This window comes from Propithecus coquereli, unplaced genomic scaffold (genome assembly GCF_000956105.1).
Source record: "Propithecus coquereli isolate 6110/MARCELLA unplaced genomic scaffold, Pcoq_1.0 Scaffold150, whole genome shotgun sequence".
Taxonomy (NCBI): domain Eukaryota; kingdom Metazoa; phylum Chordata; class Mammalia; order Primates; family Indriidae; genus Propithecus; species Propithecus coquereli.
In genome coordinates, this window is record NW_012139414.1 from 502,067 (window position 1) to 527,056 (window position 24,990).

Genomic DNA, 24,990 nt, shown 5'->3' on the forward strand with positions numbered 1-24,990 from the left:
GGTGATTTGGGGGAGACGGTGGGCTCAGTTGGGGCCTGTTCATTGGTAATACCTAACACTACCAAGCACTTGCTCTTCATAGCGCAGTGTGTTTTCTCCACGCCGCACTCGCTTCCCAGCCAAACCCGCACAACCACAGAAAAGGAAGCTAGTGTCAAAGCAGCAGGAAGAAAGTTGATAGATTTGTCATGGGTTTTTGGGAAGATTTTCTAAGTGGAACTTGAAAGGGGGATTTCACTCAGCACCAGCAAGCCTGTGGGGTCAGCTTCGGGCCATGTCTGTCCACCAGCAGTGGACCTGTGCATCGAGTTGTACGTCTCTGTGCCACCAGCCTGAGGACGGGCTCGGCTTGGTGGCTGCTCGTTGCTAAAGGTTTTTGAGGCCGGCGGCTTGGGAAGGATGTGGGCTCGCGGCGGTTCCCGTGGTGGGGAGGTGTGACGTGCTGAGTCCTGGTGGCTCTGAGGGACCGATGCAGACAGTGAAGTAGCCTGAGGTATTTAAGATGTCACTTCTGAGTCAGACTTGGAGCTGGAGGATTTTTGGAGCTGGTTTTGATCTTTGAAATGACTTGTGTCATTCAAAGGAGTACCGATGGAGAAAAGTGGTCTATAGTCGGAGCCTGTGGGAGACATCAGATCATACAGTGAGCAGGTTTCTCTGCCACGGGGCTCCTTCCGGCCTTTGATTGCTAAGACACTGCGCGTTCCAGAGAGGGGGGACATGGCTACGGCTGCCTGGACATATAGCTGCCCTTCAGTGTCCACAGGGGGTTGTTTCGAGGACCCCCCACAGATACCAAAATCCACGGATGCTCTCTCTGGTATAAAATGCTACAGTATTTGCATATATCCTACACACATCCTCCTGTGTACTTTAAATCATCTCTAGGTTACTTATAATACCTAATGCAATGTAAATGCTGTGTGAACAGTTGTGACACCATATTATTTAGGAAATGATGACAAAAAAATGTCTGTGTATGTTCAGTATAGATGCAACTTTCTACTTTTTTCTGAATGTTTCTGACGTGAGGTTGGCTGAGTCCATGGACATGGAACCCACAGATACAGAGGATGACTGTACTTGGTTCTCTAAACCCTTTTTTCATAGTGCGCTATGAGGGACCAGTGCTTCCTAGAACACACTTTGGGAATTGTAGAAATAATCCTTTTATCTGTTTCTTTTTCAAAGAAACCATATAATTTGGGGCCCGGGATTCAGTAAGCTTCCATTTCATTGGTTGTCCTGTTCCCTCTACTTCCCTACACATTCCAACCCTTCTTCAGAATTCATTTCCTAGTGGCAAATAGGCTCTGTGCGAAGAGTTGTGTGCTTTTGTTTGTTTGTTTGTTTTTGGAGACAGTCTTGCTCTGTCGCCCCTGCTGGAGTGCAGTGGTGTCATCATAACTCACAGCAACCTCACACTCCTGGGCTCGAGCGATCTTCCTGCCTCAGCCTCCCGAGAAGCTGGGACTACAGGCATGCGCCACCTCGCCTGGCTAATTTTTTCTATTTTTAGTAGAGATGGGGGCTTGGTTTTGCTCAGAAGAGGTTTTATTGTTGTTTTTTTTGAGATGCTTAAGTTCTGGTGGCCTCCAAGTGTAATAAGAGGGCTGTCCACCCCCCATCCACCCCACCCCCAACTGGAAACACGAAGGGTTGTCACAGTTCTGGGCCACAGGGTCCTCAACTCCAACCTTTGTGTACCTGGCCAGGAGCACCCGGCTGCCCTGGAAGGAAGCGGATGGCGGTACTGAGACCCAACACTGTGCTCTGTGTTTCGGTCCTTTTGTCACCACCAGCTCTCTGACCACTTGTGCAAGTCATTATCTGCCCGTCTCTTTGAAAGTCTGGATCTCAGTCTCATTCCCTGTCCCGGGATTGCCCTTTTAAGCTTGTTCACTGAGCCGCATTTCAAGAAACAGAAAAAACCCTCTTCCCTGGGGAATTTGCTTATAGCTGCCTTTCTTCTGTCCCACCTCAGGAACTGGACACATTTCAGCCATACCCCGTGGAAATAATACCAGGCAGGGTCTTCGTGGGCGATTTCAGTCAAGCCTGTGACCCTAAAATTCAGAAGGATTTGAAAATAAGAGCACACGTCAATGTCTCCATGGAGACGGGGCCTTTGTAAGTAAAGGAGATACTATTGATTCTTTGTTTTTTTAGGTTAAGTATCATTTATTTATACAAGTTTCCCAGTGCCATGCGTGTGTAGAGTTCAAAGGGCTCTTAGAAGTCAGTACACACTGGAGCAGGTCAGCACTGACCTTCACCTGTTCCCGGCCTGCAGACCGTCTCCTGCCTGGCTCTGGCATCCTCTGCCCCTGACTGAGACCCCATACTTGCCCTTTACATTTCACTGAAAGTAGCGTCCTGTTTTACCTGATTTTGCCTCTCTCAGGCCCTCGGAGAAATGCCCCCCATGCCTCAGATTTGCCCTGGTACCAGGGAGACAGACAGACACGTGCCCATTCATCCTTGTTCAGTGAGCAGGAAAGCCCTGCCCAGCCTGGCTTGTCAGCCTCTGTTTTCCCAGCTGTGTCCAGTCATGATCACCAAGGCCCAGCACTGTATACTTGTCTACTTCCAGCTCCTGATCGAAGCTAATAAAGACTCACCTCAGGGAGAATTTATGAAAATAACACGAGGATTCAGTAAGGCATCTAGCAACAAAAAATACCGTATAAAAATCAATGCTTGATTTGTTGATATAAAAACAACAATCAGTACAAGTCGAGTATCCCTAATATGAAAATCTGAAATCTGAAATGCTCCAAAATCTGAAACTTTTTGAGCACTGATGTGACACTCAAAGGCAATAAATGCTCATTGGACATTTCAGAATTTGGATATTCAGATTATGGATGTTCAATCAGTAAGTATGATGCAAATATTATGAAATATGAAAAAGTTCAAATTTTGAAACACTTCTGGTCATAAGCATTTTGGATAAGGTATTCTCAACCCATAAGAGAGAAAATATCCAATTTACAAAAGAAGAAACAATAAGATTTCTAAGAATAAACTGAATAAGAACTATATAGGGACGATGTCAAAAAAATCAAAATTTTAAGGAAGGAGATGAAAGAAGTTATGGACAATGGGAAAGAATTTCTTGATAGTAAGTCCAATGCTATGATGATTCAATTCTCTATGAGTTAATCTATAGATTCAAAAAGATTTCAGTCAAAAAGTTATGTGTCTATAACTAAACAATTTGATATTAAAATTCACATAGAGACCTAAGTAGTTTGTAAGGAATGAGGACAAAGTGATTCAGGCCAGCCTTCCAGAAAGAACAACTAGAAGAGTTGGATCAAAGATTTTCTTCTGCCTTATGTATCAGAGAGTGGACAAAACAGTGAAGATTTTATGGCTGATAGCTGAGAGAAGAAAAAACACTAGAGACATGAGGCCAGTAGTTTGGTGTTCCTTTTTCATGAGGGGTGTCTGCTGATTCTGGAGAGAAAAAATGGGGCAGAATTAATATCATTTTTTGGAGACAGAGTCTTGCTCTTGTTGCCCAGGTTAGAGTGCCGTGGTGTCAGCCTAGCTCACAGCAACCTCAAACTCCTGGGCTCAAGTGATCCTTCTGCCTCCACCTCCCCAGTAGCTGGGACTACAGGCATGCACCACCATGTCCAGCTAATTTTTCTATTTTTGGTAGAGACAGGGTCTCGCTCTTGCTCAGGCTGGTCTCAAACTCCTGACCTTGAGCAATCCTCCTGCCTCGGCCTCCCAGAGTGCTAGGATTACAGACGTGAGCCACCGCACCCAGCCCCAGAATTAATATCTGAAAAGATAAGGGCTGAGAGTTTTCCAAAGTTGATGAAGTGCCCCAAGCCATAGATTCAAGCCTTATGAACTCCAAGCAGGATAAATCTAAAGGAAATAACATCTAGGCTCATAGTCAACTGCTGAAGACCAAAGAAAGGACATATTAAAAACAGCAGAGAAAAAGGACAGATTACTTTCAAAGGAGCAACAATCAGACTGACAGCTGACTTCTCAACAGAAATAATTGAAACTAGAAGGAAATGGAATGTACCTTTGTGGTTGGTAGCCTTTCAGGTGAGTCTCCACCTCCTGAGATTCACACTGTCAAATGTGGGCTGGACTTATTGATGTGCCTCTAATGCATATCATAAAATGAAAGTGATAGGACATCACTTCTGATATTAGGTTACAGAAAGACTTTGGCTTCTGTATTGCTCTCTTGCTTGTTCACTCTGAAGGAAGTTAACTAACATGTCACGAGCTGCCCTATGGAGAGGTTCACGTGGCAAGAAACTGAGGGAGGCCTCCAGATAGTAGCTAGTGAGGAACTGAGGCCCTCAGTCAAAAAGGCTGCAGGGAACTGAATCCTGATGATAGCTGTGTGAGTTAGCTTGGAAGCAGCTCCTTCTCCAGTTGAGCCTTCAGAGGAGACCTGCCCAAGAGCTTGACTGTAAGCACAGAGAGATTTTAAGCTAATGGTACCCAGCTAAGCCACGTCCAGATTCCTGACCCATATAAATGGCTAAATAATAAATGTTGTTTTAAGCAACAGAATTTTAGGGTATGTTGTTATACAGCAATAAATAACTGATACAATCTTAAAGCACCAAAAGAGAATAACTGCCAACCCACAATTTCATACCCAGAGAATATGTTGTTCAAGAATATAAGTGAGGGCCGGGCGCGGTGGCTCACGCCTGTAATCCTAGCTCTCTGGGAGGCCGAGGCGGGCGGATTGTTTGAGCTCAGGAGTTCGAAACCAGCCTGAGCAAGAGTGAGACCCCGTCTCTACTAAAAATAGAAACAAATTAATCGGACAACTAAAAATATATAGAAAAAATTAGCCGGGCATGGTGGTGCATGTCTGTAGTCCCAGCTACTCGGGAGGCTGAGGCAGAAGGATCGCTTGAGCCCAGGAGTTTGAGGTTGCTGTGAGCTAGGATGATGGCCACGGCACTCTACCCCGGGCAACACAGTGAGACTCTGTCTCAAAAAAAAAAAAAAAAAAAAAAGAAGTGAGAAGAATTTAGATTTCTTGTCATTATGGAATAATAGAGACCAGATTTACAATCCCACCTTAAACAACCAAAATAACTCAGAGAAAACATCTGAGATAAGGGTTTTTAGACAGTGGCCAACAGACAGCACAGGGCAGTCTAAATACTCCAATTAAAAGGCAGAGGTTGTAGGCTGCCTACAAAAAATGTACTTTAAATGTAAAGATAAAGACAGCCTGAATAGCCCTATACCTATTAGAGAAATTGAATTCATAGTTAAAAACCTTTGCACAAAGAAAACTTTGCAGTCCATATACCTTCACAGGTGAAATGCTGTCAGTTCTACACAAACTCTTCCAGAAAATAAGAGGGAACCTTTTTCAATTCCTTTAAGAAGCCATTATTACTCTAATACCCAAATCTGACAAAGACTTTACAAGAAGGGAAAATTACAGACCAATATCCTCATGAACATAGGTGCAAAAATTCTGAACTAAATTTTTAGCAAATTGAATCCTAAAATATATAAAAAAGATAATATCTCATGATCAAATGTATTTGTTCTAGGAATGCAAGGTTGGTTTAACATTAGAAAATCAGTCACTGTAATTGCCCATATTAATAGACTAGAAAAGAAAAATCATCCTCACTATGATGCAGAAAATGGCACCCTACAGCTGCTGAATCCGTATGTATGTATATTTTAAGTTTACATAGAATATTTATAAAAATTAACAATATGCTGGTCCATAAAGCAAGATTCCATGGATTTTAGGAGATTAAAATCATATACAGTTGGCCTTCAACTACTGTGGAATTGATGTAGAAAACAATAATTAAAAATAACTAGAAAATCCTTAGAAAATTTATAAATTAAGAAATAGGTGTGGTGGCTCATGCCTGTAATCCTAACACTCTGGGAGGCCGAGGTGGAAGGATTGCTCGAGCTCAGGTGTTTAAGACCAGCCTGAGCAAGAGCGAGACCCCATCTCCACCAAAAATAGAAAAATTAGCTGGACGTGGTGGCGGGTGCCTGTAGTCCCAGCTACTTGGGAGGCTGAGACAGGAGAATTGCTTGAGCTCAGGAGTTGAGGTTGCTGTGAGCTAGGCTGATGCCACGACACTCTAGCCCAGATGACACAGCAAGACTCTGTCTCAAAAAAAAAAAAAAATTCTAGCTGGGCACAGTGGCACGTGCCTGTAATCCCAGCTACTCCTGAGGCTGAGGCAGGAGGATGGCTTGAGCCCAGGAGTTTGAGGCTGCAGTGAATTATGATCACATCACTGTACTCTAGCCTGGGTGACATAGCCAGATACCATCTTAAAAAAAAAAAAAAAGAAAATGGAATAAAAAGCCCTTGGATCAAAGAAGTAGTCACAATGGAAATTAGGAAATATTTTCAACTACATGGTAATGGAAATACAACATATCAAAACTTGTGGAATATAGCTAAGTTGTGTGTAGAGGGAAATTTTATAGCCTTAAATGCATCTATTTAAAAAGGCTAAAAATCAACTAGGTAAGCATTCATCTCAAGAAATTACCAAAGGAATAGCAAATTAAATCCAATAAAGAAGGAAGGAAAAAGAGCAGATTATTGGAACAGAAGCAATAAAACAGTATTAAGAAAATGAAAATAGTCTTTAAAAAACTAATAAATTTGATAAATCCTTGGCAAAAAAGAGAAGGCGCAAATTACCATATGGAAAAGGGGACTCTATATATCCTACAGATATTAAAAAGATCATAAAATGTTATTATGAAAACTTTATCATGATAAATAGAATTTAGATGAAATGAACAAATTAGAAAATACTACCTATCAAAACTGACATCAGACAAAATAAAAATTTGATTATCAAATTTTTTGACATCTTTATTAGTTATTTGTTTATCAATAACTAATAAATTTCCATAGAGAAAACTCCAGGACTAGATAGCTTCCATGATGAATTTCACCTAAGATTTAAGGAGAAAATAAAGGCAGTGTTAAGCTTTTTTTCTTTTTAGAGAATTAAAAAGAGGAACAATTATCAACTTGTTTTATGAGGCCAGTATAACTGTGATTTCATAATTTGACAAAGACATTATAATATGGGTAAATTATAGACTAATTTTCTTCATGAACATAGATGTAAAAATCCTAAACGAAATATTAGCATACTGAATACAGTGATATATGAAAAAGATAATATATGATGACTAAATTGGGTTTATTACAAGGGCATAAGGTTGTTGTAGCATCTGAAAAAATCAGTCCATGTAATTTACCATATCAATAACACAGAGCAAAACCAGGATTAGCTACATAGATGCAGTGAAAACATTTGATAATATTCACTATTCATTCATGATTTTAAAAAATCTTTTAGCAAACTGGGAATGGAATGAAACTTTCTTGATCTAATAAAAAAAATCTAAAAAAGTCTTTACAGCAAACATCGCACTTAACGGTGAAATGCTGAAAGTTTTCCCTCTGAGATTTGAAACAAGACAAAGACGCCACTATTCCCACTCCTATATAATGTTGTGCTGGAGGTCCTAGCTGGCAAAATATGGCAGGAATAAGAAATTTTTTTTAAAAAAGCAAAAGGGGGACAAAAAATAAGACTTCCGTTATTCACAGACAATATAATTGTATAGACAGAAAAGCCAAAAAACCTGCAGATAAATTGTTAGAACTAATAAATAAGGTTGCCAGATACAATATCAATACTGCATACAAATATTAATTGTTTTCTGAATACGAATGAGGAGCAGAAAATGAAATTTTACAAAGATATATTTTGTGATGGAAAAATGTTAGCATATGTAATGAAAGCTCTGTAAGATCTCTACATCGAAAAATAAAAAGCATTACTGTGAGTTTTTAAAGATTCCCTGAATAAATAGAGGGATGTTCTATGGTTGTAGATTAGAAGAATTAATTTTGCAGAGATGTTGATTCTTGCCCAGTCAATCTATAGATTCAATGTAATGCCAATAAAGTTCCAGTAGGTTTGTGGGAATTTATACAGTAACTAAAGTTTATATGGAAATGCCAAGGGGGTAAAAAAAAAAAAAGCTAAGTGTCAAAGAGTAACAAATGGGAAGGTTTGCTTGACCAGATATCAAGACAATAAAACTGCAGTAAGCAAAGGCATTGTGATACTGGTACAAGGAGAAAAAAATAAAGCAATGGAGAATAGAGCCCACACCCAGAGTCTTGCATATATGGATAATTGAATTTTGACAAAGATTTTCTTCTAAAAATTTATAGTTTTAACTTTTACACCTCATAATCCATTTTGAAATAATTTTGTACATGGTGCTAGATATGGAGCAAAGTTCATTGTTTTGAATATGGGTAGCTTTTTGTTCCAGCAACATTTGTTGAAAAGATAATTGACCATGCATGGGGCTACATCTAGATCTGTTATTCTTTTCTGTTGATCTATGTCTTTCTTTACACCAATTCCACATTCTTGATTACTGTAGCTTTATAAGAAGTCTTGAAATCAGGTACTGTTAGGCCTCGAATTTAGTTCTTCTTTTCCAGAGTTGTTTCCTTTGTATTTCCACATAAATTTTAGAATTAGCTTGTCAGTTTCTACAGAGAAGCCTGCAGGAATTTTGTTTGGGACCGAACTGAATCCATAGATCAGTTTGGCGGGAATTGACATCTTAACAATGTTGAGTTCATGATTCATGATCATGATCTCTCTCCCCCTTTACTTTGGTCTTTTGTGTCTTTCAGCGATGTTTTCTAGTTTTTGGTGTATAGATCTTGCACATCTTGCGTCAGATTTCTTAAATATTTGATCTTTTTTGATGCAATGATAAATGGTATTTGTAAATTTTCAGTTTCTGATTGTTGCTAGTGTATAGAAATCTCATAGATTTTTATATACTGACCTTGTATCCTTCAACCTTCTCCTTCCAGATGCCCCTCCATTGTGAAGCTCTCCCCAGCTCCCCCTGCCTTTCCTCTGCCCCAGCTACCCGGTATCACGTGCAGGTCCTTATCCCAACACCTCGCCAATTGGATTGGGGCCATGTGCCCGTCAGACTGGGAGCCCCTTGGAGCTGGAAGGGGCCCTATGTGATTTATCTACTGCATGCCAGGCACTGTGCCAGGCTCCTTGCAGACACCCTCCCGTTAGCCACACCACATTCCTCCCCTTCCCTTCACTTGGAAAGCTCTGCCACTCTCAATTCCCGGTGGTTTTTCCAGTACACCAAACACACTGCCTCTCGGGGCCTGTGCACTGCATTCCCCTTTGCCTGGAACTTTCCCTGCAGACACCTGCCTGGCTTGTTCCCTTTCCTCCGGTAGCCCCTGCTCAAACATCACCTCCTCAGGGAAGCCTTCCCTGAACACTCCGTCTAAAGTGGCAGCCATGCCGTGTCCATCCCTCTGCCTGTGCTCTCCGCCTGACACAGCGGGCTCATCCCCCGAGGCCATTCAGTACACTTGCCCATCCTCATTTAATCATCTGCACCCGATTCTAGGAAACTACCGTGTTTTGGGTCTCTAATAATAACATCCCGTGTATCATAGTATATGCCAAGCGGATTGCTTAATGCTTTCCGTAGGTGACTTCCCACGATCCACACAGCACCCCCATGAGGTGGGCACTTGTTTTCTGAGAGAGGTCCGATTACTTGCGCACAGACCCCCGATGCTAGCCCGGCGTCCTTCCCCCGTGATCCTGCTGAGGACAAGGGATGTCACGTGGCGCCGCGAGCGAGTCTGCCTGATTACCTGTGCGGTCCTTCTATTTAGTTTTGTAGGTGATCCTGACAAGCTTCTGCACGTCCAGATAGAAGATTCCCCGGAAGCCAAGATTTTCCCCTTTTTTCGCCACCTCTGTCACTTTATTGGTGAGGAGCGTTCCCTGACCAGGCAGCCCCTGGCCTGTACCCAGGAAGCAGAGTGGCCTCGTCCACACACCTGTTCCTGGCCTCGACTCCCGGTGCTCAGGAGCGGAGGGGCAGTGCCCAGCACACGCCTGGTCAGTGTGGACAGGCCCCAGGCCAAGTCCAGCTTCTCGGGAGCCCTCAGCAATGCGACAACCGGGGCGTTTGCCTCGCAGGCCAGGGTGGGTGGGGCGGTGCAGTAAGAGCACCAGGTTGTGGGCTGAGCACCCTGCGTTCTGGCCCTGGCTGGCGGCTGTGTCCTGGGGGCCTGTCGTAAAAGAAGGGTGCCGGCCACCCACGGGCGCACACGTTCATGGAGGCCTGCTCTGGCCTGGGCTCTGGGGACCTGGAGGTGACTCTCACGCCATCCTCGCCCTCATCCCTGGTCAGCAGGGTGGGGTGGGAAGGAAGGAATATTCCAGAGCACCCCTGGCTCTGACTTCTGTGATCCTCAGTGTCTGTACCCAGCCCCTCTGTCCTCCCACCATGCACAAGTGAGGCCCACCAGTTACTTACCTCATTGCGGGTAGACTTTTCAGTCACTCTCAGGGCTCAAGATTGGCCCCAGGAGAGCAAGGTCCCTGGAGAGAGCAGGGCTGAGTCGGGTCAGAGGCCCTCACCCCCGTGACTGCCTGCCCGGCACTAAAGCAGCCCTCAGCCCGAGCTGCTGCACCAGGGGCTGGAACACGGCATTTTGGTGGCCCAGCCACCCCTTATTTGCCCAGCAGATGGCAACTGTCGCTTGACTGGGATCTGAGACTGAGACTTCGTATGTGTCCCACCATGAGATGGTAGAGTCTTGTGGCCCAAAAGGGCCCCTGTCCAGCCCCGCCTCCCTGGGCAGCTCCAGGCCGGTTCTTAATAGCTCTGTGCCTCTGTCGCTTCATCCGTGCCCATTCAGTCGGCCTGAGTCACCTCTGAGTCCTCCAGCCTGACAGTCTGATTTTGCACTTGGTGTTTTCTTTCAGTTCTTGAAGGTGCCCAGGCCAGCCCCCATGCCAGCTGAGATCTCCTCCTTCCCCCTCACTGGACGGGACTCAGCGTCAGGGGTTAGAGCTGACATTTCTGTGCCAGGCACTGGGCTAAGTACAGAGCAAAACCAAACCCTATGGGATGGGGAGTATGTTGTTATTCCATCTTCCAGATGAGGAAACTGTGGCTTAAAGTAACTTGCCCAAGCCCCACAGCCAGTGAGTGGCAGGGTGGATTTGCACCCAAGCCACACTGCCTCTGTCAGTGCCTGAGTGTCCTTGGGGCATAATCCTGTCATCCCCACCCTGGGAGGCCAGGCACAGGCCTTGCTGACAATGCCAGATGCCCAGGCACGATCCTCTTGAACTTCCAGCCAGGCCAGACAACAAAAGTGTCCCAGAGCAGTCACATGACTTGCCCGGGATACTTGTGCTGGTTCTGAACTCCCTCACGGGCCCTCTGAGGCCGGTGTCTGACAGCCACCCAGGCCCACAGGGAGGAGGGCCGTGCATGACCCCCTCCTATCTTTCTGCAGAAATTCACCTCCAGCTCGGCTCTGTCGTCCTGATCTTCTCCACCAGGGGGATCAGTCGCAGCTGTGCGGCCGCTGTGGCCTACCTCATGCACCAGCACAATCAGACCATGAAGGTACGCGTTCCTGGGGCCAGAGTGGGACCTGGGAGGGACAGGGACCCAGCACTGCTTCGGGCCCTAATCGGGGTGGGAAGGAGAATAACTGGGGAGGTGGGGGGAGGCTCAAGTCTAGGGCGGCATCTGGGGGCTAGGTCCCAGTGTTGCAGGGTAGAGGTCTGAGGCTGGGCATGCAGCATTCTCTGCGTGGTCCCCACTGCCATCAGTCTGTCCACTGGCATTTGTTTGGGGTTACCTTAGGGAGGACGGCTCGGAGTCACAGGATTGCAGCACAGACGGGGCGTCCGCAGGCTCCCACTCCAACAATCTTCCTTGACCTGACATTGGGACCCAGGGAGGGAAGGGAAGCAGGGAGGCAGAACTCAGAACTCCCAGACAGTGCTTTCTTGGGCACCTCTCTGGGGAAGGGGGCCTGGCCTGTCACCTCACAGCCTGTTCGTGGTCTTGGAGGGCTTGGGTCGGACCTGGAAAGCCTCCACATCTGCCCAGGGGAGTGCTTGGGAGAGGGGAGGAACAAAGAACAACCAGGGTCAGAGCCCATCTGCCAGTGGTTTTGACATGGACCCAACGTGCTCTTTGCGGGAGAAGCTGCAAGCTCAGAAGTCTTGGATGTCCGCAATTCCACCTCCAAAACAAGTGTAAACACAGACTTGAACACTCATGTTCCTGGCAGCATTATTCACAATGGCCAAAAGGTGGAAGTGACCCGAGTGTCCGTGGACAAGTGAATGGATACACAAAACATGATACATACATACAGTGGAAGATTATTCAGCCTTAAAGAGCAAGGAAATCCTGACACCTGCTACAACATGGATGAACCTCGAGGGGGTTACGCTAAGTGAAACAAACTAGTCACAAAAGGACACACACTGCGTGATTCCATTTACCTGAGCTACCAAAGTCATAGACACAGGTGAATGGGCTGCCAGAGGCTGGGGGAGGGGCGCTGGGGCGTCAGTGTTTCATGGGGACAGAGTTTCGGTTTGAAAGATGAAAAAGTTCTGGCGACGGGTGTGATGGTTGAATCACAACGTGAATGTCCTTAATGCCACTGACCTGTACAGTTAAAATGGTAAATTTTATGTTATGTATGTATTTTACCACAATTTTAAAGAAAGAGTCTGAGTGCAAAATCAGAGGGGCTGGGGGCTGGGGTTTGAGGACGTGAGGCCCAGATCCCTGTTCTCTCACCACATTCAAGGCGAATTTTGGGGGCCCCCATTCGGAGCTCACTGCCTGCTTGAGGAGTATGTGGGTGTGGACTGGGGTGGGGAGTGGTGTCACCGATAAGGCTTGGGAGGGAAGGCTGTGCAGAGACGACACTCCAGCCCCCTCCCCAAGAATCTGCCCTCAGAGGGGCCCCCCTCGCTGCCTTGCGAGCTGGTAGGAGGAGAAGGCGGGGAGCTGGCTGCCGCCCAGCTGGGCTAAAGGCAGAGCTCACCCGCTTGCAGGGTCCTAGGGGAGTTCCGGGACTTGAGCTCTCCCAGAGTTTGAAAGAGGCCAATCTGGTGATCTTCACCAAGCCCTGCCTTGTTGTGGTCCCTGGTTTCCACAGAGAAGGTTGGTCACAAAAAGGTCTTCAGAGCCCCCCAACTCTGACATTTAGTCTACTGTCCAGCAGAGGTCACCAGTTACTTGCCAGGGCTGGCTGGGGCAAGAGCAAAGTGAGGAGGACCCTCTTCCCGCTCAGCTCCTCCAAGTGCCCCAGCAGGTAGGCCCAGCCCTCAAGGCGGCGGGGCACCTGCAGGAGCATTCCGGTCAGAGATGCCGTCTCAAGAACTCATGGCCAAAAAGCCTCACAGCCCAAGAGCCGTGGTCAGGGAGGACTGCCCCTATGCTCTTGCGTGGTGTAGTTTTCCTGCTATAGGCAGCACCCTGCGTGGCCGACACAGGTTGACCCGGGCTTGACTCTGTGGGGAGTGATCCTGCCTCCCATTGTATGTGGCACTGGAGTCCTGGGGGTCAGGCTGCCCATCCATGGCTTGGGGACGTCATGCTCTCTGGCTGCTCAGAGTGGGCTTCTCACAGGCCCAACAGAATGCTTTCTGGGGCCCAGTCCAGCTCCTCAGGTGCTAAGGCCAAGGGTTGGAGGGTCAGGGAGTGAGATGGGAAGAACCCGGCACCCATGGTCTGCTGACACCCAGAGCCACCCCTAACCTGGGCTTTCAGAGCTTTGGCGCAAGGTTGTGTGGGATCCCAGAGCCATCATGCCCTCAAGAAATCAATTTCAGTGTCTAGGAATAGCTTTGTCCCTTAAAAATCTTCAGAGACAGATTGAAAAAAAAAAAAAAACCAAAAACTTCTGGAGGCTCCATAATAACTAACTTTGATGTTTTAGTATTTATGTGTAATAAGAACACATTCGCGGTGACCCTGCGGCATAGTTATTATCCCCATTTTGTGAGAGATGCAAAGAGGCTGGGTAACTGGCCCCAGGCCCCGGGGCTGTAAGTGGCAAAGCTGGAATCCAAAGCCGGAGGCACCCAGCTGGAGAAGCCGGGGTGGCAGGGAGAACACCGGCCTTGCAGGCTGCCGAACAGGGCCTGGGCTGGCACTACCCTGTACCAGGTGTGACCTGGGCATGTCCCTTCACCTTTCTGTCACCAAAGTAGGTAGAATGGAGCTGACAGCACCTGCCCTTCCTGCCTGCTGCCTTTGCTGTGAGAGTCCCAGCAGATGCTTTGTGGCTAGAAGGGGGTAGGGGTGGGGAGGAGAGTGTGGAGTCGGGGTGGCGGATGTATGTGGTCCATGGTTCCTCCTTAAGGGCCTGTTCCGACCTGGCCAGGACTAAGTCAGACTTACAACTTGCACAGCGCTGCCCCTGGAACTACTTTTAATAAAAATTGTGGTGAAATATACATAACAGAAAATTTACCATCTTAATCATTTGTAAATGTATATTTTAGTAGTGTTAAGTACATCCACATTGTTGTGCAACCAATCTCCCAAACTTTTTCATCTTGAGAAACTGAAACTGTATTCCCGTTAAACAACTTCCCATTTCCCTGCTCCTCGCAGCCCCCGGCAACTACCATTCTTCTTTCTGTCTCTATGAATGTGACTACTCTAGATACCTTATATACTTTCTTTTTGAGGCTGAATAATATTCCATTATGTGTAGAATTCGCCAGTGAACCCATCTGGGCTGAGTGTTTTCTATTTTGGATGGTAATTAATTATTGATTCAATTTCTTTAATAAATATGGGCCTATTGAAATTGTCTATTTCTCCTTGTGTGAGTTTTGGCAGATTGTGTCTTTCAAGGAATTGGTCAATCAAATTTGTGGGCATGGAGTCGTTCACAGTATTCTTTTAATGTCCATTGGATCTATAGTGATGTCCCCTCTTTAGCTCCTGATATTGGTGATTGTGTCTTCCCTCTTTTTTTTTTTTTTTGTTTGGGTAGAGGCTCATTGATTTTCTTGATCTTTTCAAAGAACTAGCTTTTTATTTCATTGATTTTCTTTATTAATTTCCTGTTTTCAATTTTTTTTTTTTTCATGTGGGTATCTAGTTTTTCCAGCACCATTTGTTGAAAAGACTGTCATTTTCCCCTCTGAATGGTCTTGGCATCCTGTCGAAAATCACTTGACCATACATGTAAGGATGGTAAGGGTTTATTTTGGGGCTGTGTCTTCTATTCCATTGGTCTGTTTGTCTTCATGCCAGTACCACACTATTTTGATTACTGTAGCTTTGTAATCAGGTTTCAAATCAGGAAGTGTGAACCTCCAACTTTGTTCTTCCTTTTAAAGATTTTTGGTTTTTGGCTATTTGGGTTCCCTTGAGATTCCATATGAATTTTAGGATGGATTTTTCTATTTCTGCAAAAAAATGCCGTTGGGATTTTGATAGGGATTGCCTTAAATCTGTAGATTGCTTTGGGTAGCATCGACATCTTAACAATATTAAGTCTTCCAACCCTTGAACATGGGATGTTTTTCCATTACTCATTGTTAGTGTATAGAAATGCTACTGATGTTTGTGTGTTAATTTCATATCCTGAAACTGCTGAATTTCTTTATTAGCTCTAACAGTTTGTGTGTGCGTGCATGTGTGTGTAATCTTTACAGTTTTCTACATAGGAGATCATGTCATCTTTGAACAGAGATAATTTTACTTTTTCCTTTCCAACTTAGATGCCTTTTATCTTTATTTTTTACCTAAATTGTTGCGGCTAGGACTCCCAGTACTGTGTTGAAGTGATGAAAATGGGCATTCTTGCCTTGTTCTTGATCTTAGAGGAAAAACTTTCAGTTTTTCACCATTGAGTATGATATATTAGCTGTGGGCTTCTTGTATATGGCCTTTATTAGGTTGAGGTGGTTTCCTTCTAGTCCTAGTTTGTTAAGGCACACCACTTTTGCCTTTTTCCTTTGTCCTCAATCCACATGGAGACCAGCTGCTCATCTTTCCCCGTGTAATAACCTTCCCTGCACTTTAGGGTGGATGCCTGAAAGAAGGCAGCTTCAGTTTTCCTCCTTCAGAGAATTTGACCACAGCTCTCTTCTCTTTTTCCATTAATTCAATCAGTCATAATGCAAAGCTTTGTTGAGGCTGCATTGTGTGCCAGGCTTGGCATAGCGCTTTCCCATCCACAGGAGGTTGGTTCACGTATGTTGTCTTAATTGTCACAAGAGCTGCCTGAAATAGGAATTATTTCTGCCCCCATATTTAGAAGCAGAGATGCAAAGGGGCTTGCACAAGGCACAGCTGGTTCCCATGACTCCTAGCCCTAATGAATTAACCCCAGGGTGTTTCTGTTTCTGTGTCTAGCCCTTGAGCCATGCTACTGGCCCTGGGCAAGTACCTCCTGTCCCTCCTGATCCAGGTGGAAAGGGCCCAGGACCAATCCTGAAATCTGCTTTCTGTCTTTGCATTCATAGAGGTCCTGGACCCACGTCAAGAAGTGCAAAAACAACATGCGTCCAAATAGGGGCCTGGTGACTCAGCTTTTGCAATGGGAGCAGATCGTCCTTGGAAACCGAATCACAGACGACAAGGATCCTCTCTACTGATCTTCTCCACATCCCAGCGATGGGTGCTGAAGAACTTTGCTCGGGGGCTTTTTGTGGGCGGAGGGCCAGCGTATGTATACTCACGTTGATCTGGAAGAAGAAGGCCTTCACTGCCTGAAGCCTCATGTCAGCCTCCTGCACTGGTTCTTCCCAGGCTCCTTGAACACTCCACATAGCAGGTTCTCTCTGCTCAGGTTCAGTGCGAACCCACATCCCTGTCGTCCCGGACCACCCACACTGCACTCCTCAGGCTGCCCTGGGAAGAGCATCTGGCTGCTGGAGCAGCTGCCCCACAGGCCTCTATGACTTGGACCTTTTGGAGGCTGGGAGGAGCCCTGGAGGTTGCCTGGTTGGTCCATAGGAGAAGTTACAATGCCCATGGGTGGAGATCCTGCAGCCCCAGAGATGCCAGGCCTCAGAGCTCCTGGAGGCTCCAGGAGTGAGGGCACATCAGTGTTCCCTTGACAATCACGTGATACAGATTTTCCCCCCTGCTTCCCACTCATTTCTGCCTGGTCTTGTTCACCAAGGAAAGATTCCCACCTCTCCCACAGCCCACACCTAAGGTTTCTAGAAATTCTTCAGGTCTTAAAGGGAGTTGTTTTCCAAATGCACTTCCCCAAGGCTGGCAGCACCCACAGAACAACCTGGGAATCAGGAGAGAGCACAGACAAGGGGGCTGGTGGGGAATTTAGGATGTCCATCAATGCAGGACCTGCCTTGAGTCCACCCAGCAGCCATTCCCTGCTGCCACCTGGGTTGGTCTGGGGACATAGAGATGAATGTCATCCAGCCTTCTATGACTCTGCAGAGGGATGGAGGGGGTGGGAGGTTCCCCCCAACAGAAGGGCAAGCCTTCTAGGAGGAGTGGGGTTTTGCCAGAGGGAGAAGGGCTTTTCAGACAGCACTGGCTTTAGTCAGGGTCTGGGTTGCAGCAGAGCCTGGGCTGGCTGCAGAGCAAGAGCTCCGTCTGGTTAGGGACCTCCTGGCAGGGCAGAACCACCGCAAAGTTCAAGGACATGGTAGGGAATTAGCTTTGTGTTAGGAAGGGCAGTCTGGTGGCTGTGTGAAGGGATAGTGGAGGTGAGGCTGGAGGCAGGGAGACGAGTAAGGAGCCCGCTGTAAAAATCCAAGGAGAGAGTCTCGCAATCCCTTCCCTGAAGAGGCGCAGCTATTCAAGGACGAGCGTTCCAGGCAGGTGTCACCTCCCGGGCCTTGGTTTGCTCCCAGTATGACGGGCCGGGTCACCGCGGGCTGCCCCACGCGGCTGGCTGGCCGGTGCAGCCCAGGCCGGAGGGGCTGCAGCCACCCCCATCCGAGTCTAGGCCAGGAGTCCCGGACGAGCAGCGGTCGCGCACGAGGCCCCGCCCCGGGCCCGCCCTGGGCGCGGATTGGCTGGGGCGGGGGGCGGGCCTGGCTCTGCCAAGCCCTTTCCCGTTGGTGCCCGCGCGCCGCGAGCCCGGAAGCCGACGAGGACGGCGGCGGAGGCGCCTGGGGCCGGCGGGGGTTGCGGCCCGGTCCTCGACTCGGGGCTCCCGGAGCGGCAGCCATGCATCCCCCGCCCCCAGGCCCGCTGGGCGACTGCCTGCGGGACTGGGAGGATCTGCAGCAGGACTTCCAGAACATCCAGGTGAGCGCTGCCGAGGACGCCCATTGGCCCCGAGCCCCGTCTCTCTGGCTAGGGGGTCAAGGGTCGGGCATTCCTGGTTCAGGCAGCGGGGAGCTCAGGGTCAGGGTCAGGGGCCCTGGTATCGCTTCCGAGGGCGACGAGGCCCTCGGTCCCGGTGTCCCCGGCCAGCCTCTTCAGCGTCCGGCGGCAGCCCCGTTCGCCCGGTGACCCTGGCGGGACCCCACTGCGCTGGGCGACCTTGGCCTCCCGTGAGGGCCTCGGAAAGAGGCCCGACCCCCGACCCCGACCCGGACCCATCCCCTCCCAGGAGGGCGGTTGCCTGAGTCAGGCACGGCGGAGTCCGTCCTTGGTCGATCCCTCAGCGAAGGTGCCGCCCTCGGGCAGCTGTGGGCTGAGTGCTGCGGGGACTGCGGGAGTCAACTTGGATGGGGAAGTGGGGTTCAGGTGAAGTCCTCGCCCGGACTGGGGTGGGGCCGTCCCAGCCGGAGGGACAGCGCCCACCAAGGCCTTCAGAAGGAACAGGGCTTGACAGGTCCATGTGGCTGCCGCTAGGACAGTGAGGGGAGAAGTGGGCGGGGCGGGCCCTGCACGGACACCGGGGGGCCTGGCCGGATTGGAGTCTCTCTGATGCCAGAGGGAAGCCACGGGAGGAATTATCTGGATTGGGCTTGCAGGGGCCGCTGGGGCTGTTCTGTCCAGAGGCCAAGGAGGAGGCTGCTGGCCTCATTCGAGCAGGAGAGGGTGGTGGCTGTGGGTGGGAAGAGGAGGCACATGCTGGGGTCAGAGGGGGTGCGGTGGCCCCTCCTGGGCATGAGAAACAAGACCCAGCCAGAGTAGAGCCCAGGTCAGCTGGTGATTCAGTTAGGCCTTTGCCTCTCCTGGACTGGGTCCAGCCCCATCCTGTCGCCATTGAGACCTAGCTGCCCCCAAGCCCTGCCAAGCCTGCTGCCACGGGTGCCTCTCCCCAGAGGCCTAAGCAGACCCAGGCTCCCCATCTTGCTGCCACTGTCCTGGCCACAGCCCCTGCTTGGCTCCCCCTGTTCTGCCCCTTGCCCGATTTCTAGGCTGTGCTGTTTCCAGATTCGCCCACCAGGGCAAAGTGCTCAGGGAAGCCCTGGGCCAAAGGTGCTGAGGGAGGGGAGGGGAGGGGTGGGGGACTGCCCTTAGAGCCGAAGGCCCAAAGGCTGAAGCTTGATGACCTTTAACCTGCAAGGACAGGGAGGCTCCTGGGATGACAGGAGCTGCCCCTATACTTGCAGGCTGGATAGGCAGCAGGCGCCTGGAGGGCAGGTGCTGGCTTCGGGCAGCCTGATTGGTTCAGCTGAACTGTGGGCCTAGAATCCAGACCCAGAGTGGGACAGACAGCCCCCGTAGGGGTGGGGACAGCCAGCAGATGAGCTGATACTAAGAAAACCTTCAGGGAACTGGTCTGTTTCTTGGGGAGGGTGTGCTCTGGGGGCTTCTGGGCTTGCAGGAAGATACCCAGCTCCTTGCCTGCCTCGGAGGAAGAACAACCTCAGAGAGGTCTCCAGGCAGGCACTGCTAGTTCTGCCTCCTCTCCTGCCGAGACCCTCCCAAGGAGCCCTGGGGAGCTGATGCCCCACGCCCTGCTTGGAGGCTCTGGCTCAGTGGGTCCCCAACCAGCCTGAGCCTTCTCCCTTCCCCCCAGGAGACCCACCGGCTGTACCGCCTGAAGCTGGAGGAGCTGACCAAACTGCAGAACAACTGCACCAGCTCCATCACTCGGCAGAAGAAGCGGATCCAGGAGTTAGCCCTTGTCCTGAAGAAGTTAGGATGCCCTGCTCTGCCCCACCCACCCCTCCCCTCCTTGGGCTGGGTGTGGGCATCTGACCTGGGGTGGGAGAGCTGGTGCTGAGTCATGGGGTGACCCTGGGCCCGCTGGCCTGCGGTTTTGCCCTTCTGCCCTGAGGGTGTCAGGTAGGACGCCTGGGAGCCCGCCTGCTCTGACTCTCTGGCCCCACCTGCAGATGCAAACCCTCCCTCCCAGCAGAGGCCGAGGAGGCTGTGCAGGAGCTGGAGAACCAGATGAAAGAACGCCAAGGACTCTTCTTTGACATGGAGGCTTATTTGCCCAAGAAGAATGGGTGAGGGCCCCCACCCTCCCCCACAACGTCCCAGCTCAGTTCACAGCCACTCCGGGGAGAGAGGCCTGAAGCCGGGTGCTGCTTCTTGGTCATTCCATCAACAAATGTTCCCTGGACCCACTGTGGGCTGAGAAATGAGGCACAGACAGTCCTGATGTCAGGGGAGACAGCACAGCTGACAGTGACAGCTCATCAGGATAGGTGCTTTGTGGGGGAAGTACAGGGAAGGGGGGCACGGTGAGGAAGGAGTGTGGAGGTTGGAAAGAGCTTCCTGGAGTCAGGGATGCTTGGCTGAGTCTTTCTGTACGCCAGACAGACACAGGAAGAGGAGTAGCAGCAGGTGAACGTGAAGGCCGGGAGCAGAACTGCAGCCGGAGCTCAGGTGGGAGACGAGAGGGAGCGAGCAGACCAGGTAGCGCCGGGCTGCAGGGGAGAGGGACAGGCCAAACACGCACTTAGAAAGGTCAGCTGCCATCACTGTCACCGGGGAGGATGGATGGGACTGCCAAAACTTGCAGAAGGGGTGGGTGTGGCAGCAAGAGGGCTGGGAGAGAGCGTGACCCAGAAGGCGAGGGAGGAGGGCGTGTCAGTCTTCAGAGCAGACAGGGTGGGGGTGAGTGTGATGAAGGGGATGAGCACTTCCTGGAAGCCATGACATCGTGGCAAGAATCATTTAGTGCAATTGAGGGGGGGTGTGGTCGGAAGTCGATATTGGGGATGATGGAAGAGAGAAAGGGGGGAGACAGCTAAGTTTGGGCTACTCTTTCTAGAAGCATGGTTGTGAGTGGAAAGAGAAGTTAGGAACCAGTAGCTGGATGGAAATTAGCGCAGGCTTGAGGAGCGTGGGTATTACTTTGTACCTGGCAGAGACCTGAGCACATCCACCTGCTGAGAGGAGGGGCCCACAGCGGGGAAAGGCCCAGAAGAGGGGCTGGAGTGACGGAGGGATGCCCCTGGGGGAGGGCAGCAGAGACATCAGTGGCCAGGCCATTTTCTCAGTGACGTCGCAGGCAGGGCTGGGGGTGAGGGGGACGGGGTGGAGGGTGTCGGAACAAGGATGTGGGGAGCCCGGTGGGAATGTGTCCGCAGCTGGAGGCGGGGCCTGCGTGGGGGGGCTGGGAGGTGCAGGGGCTTTGCCACCTCGCTGGTCTGGGTTGGAGTCCCCACCCTGCCCTGGAATCCCTTTGCAGCCTCAGGCAAGTCCCCTGACCACTCTGAGCCTCTGTCCCCGTGGCTCCAGCGTGAACAAGGGTGCATGTGTTGGGTGCAGCTGCTTAGTAAGTGGCTGTGACTTTACTGGCACTTCTTGGAGTGTCTCTGGTGGAGAAGGGCCGGTGGAGCTTGGTTGGTGGGAGCTGAAGGGGGTGTGGGGCTCGGCTGGCTCGGGAGACCGTGCAAGGCCTGGATGGGGAGAAGGTGCTGCGAGGCCGGGTGTTCGGGACACAACCAGAGCTCCGAGTCTCCGAGGGAGGCTGCTCCGGGTTGAGAGGAGGTCCCGGGTGTGGCTGTGGGTGTAGGGGGCTAAAGTGGCTCTGGGCTGAAGGTTCTGGAGTCAAGGTGGCAAGGGGCAGGTGGTAGATGGCGGTCATCCCACGGACATTGAGTCCACCCACGGGCCAGGCCCTCAGGACGACCATCTGCAGGGAGGGAGAGCCAGACTTTTCTTGAGGCTCGAGGTAGGGGAGTTTCACACAAGACACGGAAGGCAGGGGCCTCAGTTTACCCTGGTCGGGACTCTGGAGCAGGCAGGGAGGGGCGCAGGGCATTGCGTGGAGTCGGTCTGCAGCATGCCCAAGGTCAGAGCCCTACGCCAAGGCCATGGGGCAGGCAGCAGGTGGGACAGTGGCCCAGACTCTGGCTCAGCACACTCAGGGCTCTGTGCCACGTGGCTTTTCTGTCACTTGGGGCATCTCCTCACCCAATCTCCTCCTACCCTAGGTTGTACCTGAGCCTGGTTCTGGGGAACGTCAATGTGACACTCCTGAGCAAGCAGGCTAAGTAATTTGTTGTCGTGGGCTGGGTCTGCACCCCGCCATCCCAAGCACTTTCCACTTGGCTGAGCCCTGGGGCTCGGGGGCTGCTCCCCATGCCGGCCCTGTGCACCCTCAAAACATGTCCTGGGGCAGAGGAGAGGGTGGCCCTGCCAGCATCCTGGCCTGTCTCAAAGTGTGTGCCCCACAGGTTTGCCTACAAGGATGAGTATGAGAAGTTCAAGCTCTACCTCACCATCATCCTCATCCTCATCTCCTTCACCTGCCGCTTCCTGCTCAACTCCAGGTGGGCGTCCTGCTGTTGGGGGCAAGTCCCTGCACCCTCTCCAGGCTCTGTGGCACCAACCCTCTGTACCCTCCCCAGGGTGACAGATGCTGCCTTCAACTTCCTGCTGGTCTGGTACTACTGCACGCTGACCATCCGCGAGAGCATCCTCATCAACAACGGCTCCCGGTGGGCGGGGCCTGGCCCTCCTGGGGCTCCTTGGGGTGGGCGCCTTGGAGGGCACGTGACCCTCTGGGAAGCGGGGACTGGGCCAGGGCACTGGTTTCTTCCCACCTCTGCCTCCTCCCTGTCCCTGAGCCCTGATCCTGTGAGGGGACAGGGGTGTGATGGTGGCTCCCTGACACAGGATCAAAGGCTGGTGGGTTTTCCATCACTACGTGTCCACGTTCCTGTCAGGAGTCATGTTGACGTGGTAAGTGGCCCTGGCATCAGCTGGTGGGAGCCGGGACTGGAGAGAGATGGAGTCCCCAGAGGTCCCAATACCTCCCTTTGCTTTCTACCTTAGGCCCGATGGTCTCATGTACCAGAAGTTCCGGAACCAATTCCTGTCCTTCTCCATGTACCAGAGTGAGTGTCTCCGAGGTCCCTTCTCAGCTCCGGACTCGCCCACGGAGGGGGGAGGGGGCAGGGGAAAAACTGCGGCTCTAGCCTTCCCTGACGCCCGGCTGCAGGCTTCGTGCAGTTCCTGCAGTACTACTACCAGAGCGGCTGCCTGTACCGCCTGCGGGCCCTGGGCGAGCGGCACACCATGGACCTCACCGTGGGTGAGTCGGCCAGCCCCAGCTGGCATCCCGACGGGCAGCTGGGGGCGGACTCCCCTCTCCTCCCGCCCTAGGTCTGAGTGACGGTGCCCACATCTGTCCCTGGTCATTCTGTGCCCTGCCCCTTTTCTCCCCAGAGGGCTTCCAGTCCTGGATGTGGCGGGGCCTCACCTTCCTGCTGCCTTTTCTTTTCTTTGGACACGTGAGTTGCACCTGTGTGTCCGCATCTATCTGTTCATCCTGCTCTGGGTTTGGGCTTGAGCAGGAACTTGATTTACTGAGTAAAACTGCTCCCTTCCTCTCAGTTCTGGCAGCTTTATAACGCGCTGACGTTGTTTAACCTGGCCCGGGACCCTCAGTGCAAGGAGTGGCAGGTGAGCCGGGGCCCCTCGAGACGATGGCTTGGGGTGGGGGTGTGGGGGTCCTGTCCCCGACCATCCTCACACCGATTCCTCCCACAGGTGCTAATGTGCGGCTTCCCCTTCCTTCTCCTCTTCCTCGGCAACTTCTTCACCACCCTGCGGGTGGTGCACCAGAAGTTCCACAGTCAGCGGCAAGGAAGCAAGAAAGAATGAGGCCAGGCCCTCTCCTGCCGGCCCCAAAGGGGCCTCTGTATCCCGTGTGTTGTGGGCGGGGGTGGGAGGCACCCCTCCTGTGTGTGTGTCTGGGGGGGGGTCTCTGTTGTTCTCCCCTCGGTTTTGTGGGCTCTGTGGGCCCTGAAGGAAGACCTGGTGCTGTGTCCCAGCCTGCAAGGAGCTGGGGGCCAGGGTTCTCAATAAAGGAAGAAGCACAGAGGAGGCCTGAGGTCTGTGTTCTCCAAGAGGAAGCTCCATGTGCTCCCCACGGCACAGGCTGTTGGGGTTCCTGCGGTTTGGGTTAAGTAGATCCAGGTGGAGGCCCTGGAATCTGTTCAAGCAACACCAGGCAAATACAGAAAACAGAACTTTATTCCAAGGACCAGATGTTATTTAAAATTATTTACACTCATTGAAAATCACATGGAGGGGCCAGGCCCAGCTCAGCTGAGAGAAGCCCTCTGCGCAGCTGCCAAGGGCCTGAGGCGTCCCGAAGCGTGGGGTGGGACTGCCGGACCTAGCCTGGCCTTGGGGGCTCAGGAGGGCACACCACAGGCCCAGAGGAGTCTTTGTCACGGGTGGCATTGCCTCCCGTGGCAAGGCTGAGCGGAATCCCCCAGGAGCCTGGCAGAGGGAAGGGGAAGTGACTACGGGGGCAGCACATCTGTGGGGCAGTGGGGGCCGGGGGGCCGGGCAGTTCTAGCTCCACACGTCCAGGGAGTAGCGGCCCTTGGTCATCAGCTTCTTGATGTAGTCCACGGCCTGCGCATGCTCCATGGCCCCAAGCTCAGCCACGATGTCGTAGAAGGTGTTCTGCACGTCCCTGGCCATGTTCCGAGCGTCCCTAGGGGCAGGAAGGAGATGGCAGTGGGGGCTGGGCAGGGGCCACCGCGAGCAGGCAGGCGCCACCCGGCCCCCACTCACCCGCAGACGTAGATGTGGGCGCCCTCCTCGTGGATGAGCTTCCACAGGTGCTCCTTGTCCCTCCTCAGCAGGTGCTGGACGTAGACCTGGGGGCCGGGAGGGTGGACATGTGAGGCAGGCCTGGTCGCTGTGGCCTCCCCATTGGGTGTCCCCTGCCTGCGCGGCACCCCCGCCTCA

General features: G+C 51.2%; 3 protein-coding genes across 6 annotated transcripts in view; 2 read left to right on the forward strand and 1 right to left on the reverse strand.

Annotated features, from left to right (window-relative positions):
- The window catches only part of STYXL1 (serine/threonine/tyrosine interacting-like 1), a 69,648-nt gene extending 53,002 nt beyond the window's left edge, over positions 1-16,646 (forward strand). Inside the window, exons 6-9 of the mRNA XM_012640281.1 lie at positions 1,985-2,130; positions 9,764-9,861; positions 11,405-11,517; positions 16,410-16,646. Coding sequence (XP_012495735.1) covers positions 1,985-2,130; positions 9,764-9,861; positions 11,405-11,517; positions 16,410-16,541 — 489 coding nt within the window. The 3' untranslated portion in view covers positions 16,542-16,646. The remainder of the gene's footprint in view (positions 1-1,984; positions 2,131-9,763; positions 9,862-11,404; positions 11,518-16,409) is intronic.
- Positions 16,647-17,995: 1,349 nt separating this feature from the next.
- Positions 17,996-24,236, forward strand: TMEM120A (transmembrane protein 120A). 2 transcript variants are annotated; one of them, XM_012640287.1, is made up of 12 exons: positions 17,996-18,171; positions 19,841-19,959; positions 20,160-20,276; positions 22,215-22,274; positions 22,458-22,553; positions 22,632-22,721; positions 22,900-22,965; positions 23,059-23,120; positions 23,202-23,317; positions 23,452-23,516; positions 23,620-23,688; positions 23,776-24,236. In XM_012640287.1, exons 1-11 carry the CDS (start codon positions 18,091-18,093, stop codon positions 23,642-23,644), a joined length of 897 nt encoding a protein of 298 aa, XP_012495741.1. In that variant the 5' UTR covers positions 17,996-18,090; the 3' UTR covers positions 23,645-23,688; positions 23,776-24,236. The 2 variants fall into 2 exon arrangements, with proteins under 2 accessions (XP_012495741.1, XP_012495740.1); XM_012640286.1 differs by having other exon boundaries at positions 23,225-23,317; positions 23,776-24,235.
- Positions 24,237-24,243: 7 nt separating this feature from the next.
- POR (P450 (cytochrome) oxidoreductase) overlaps positions 24,244-24,990 on the reverse strand; it is a 54,487-nt gene continuing 53,740 nt past the window's right edge. For all 3 annotated transcript variants that reach the window (XM_012640284.1, XM_012640285.1, XM_012640282.1), the window contains exons 15-16: positions 24,814-24,899; positions 24,244-24,733 (exon numbers count right to left, since the gene is read on the reverse strand). In XM_012640284.1, coding sequence (XP_012495738.1) covers positions 24,589-24,733; positions 24,814-24,899 — 231 coding nt within the window. In that variant the 3' untranslated portion in view covers positions 24,244-24,588. The remainder of the gene's footprint in view (positions 24,734-24,813; positions 24,900-24,990) is intronic.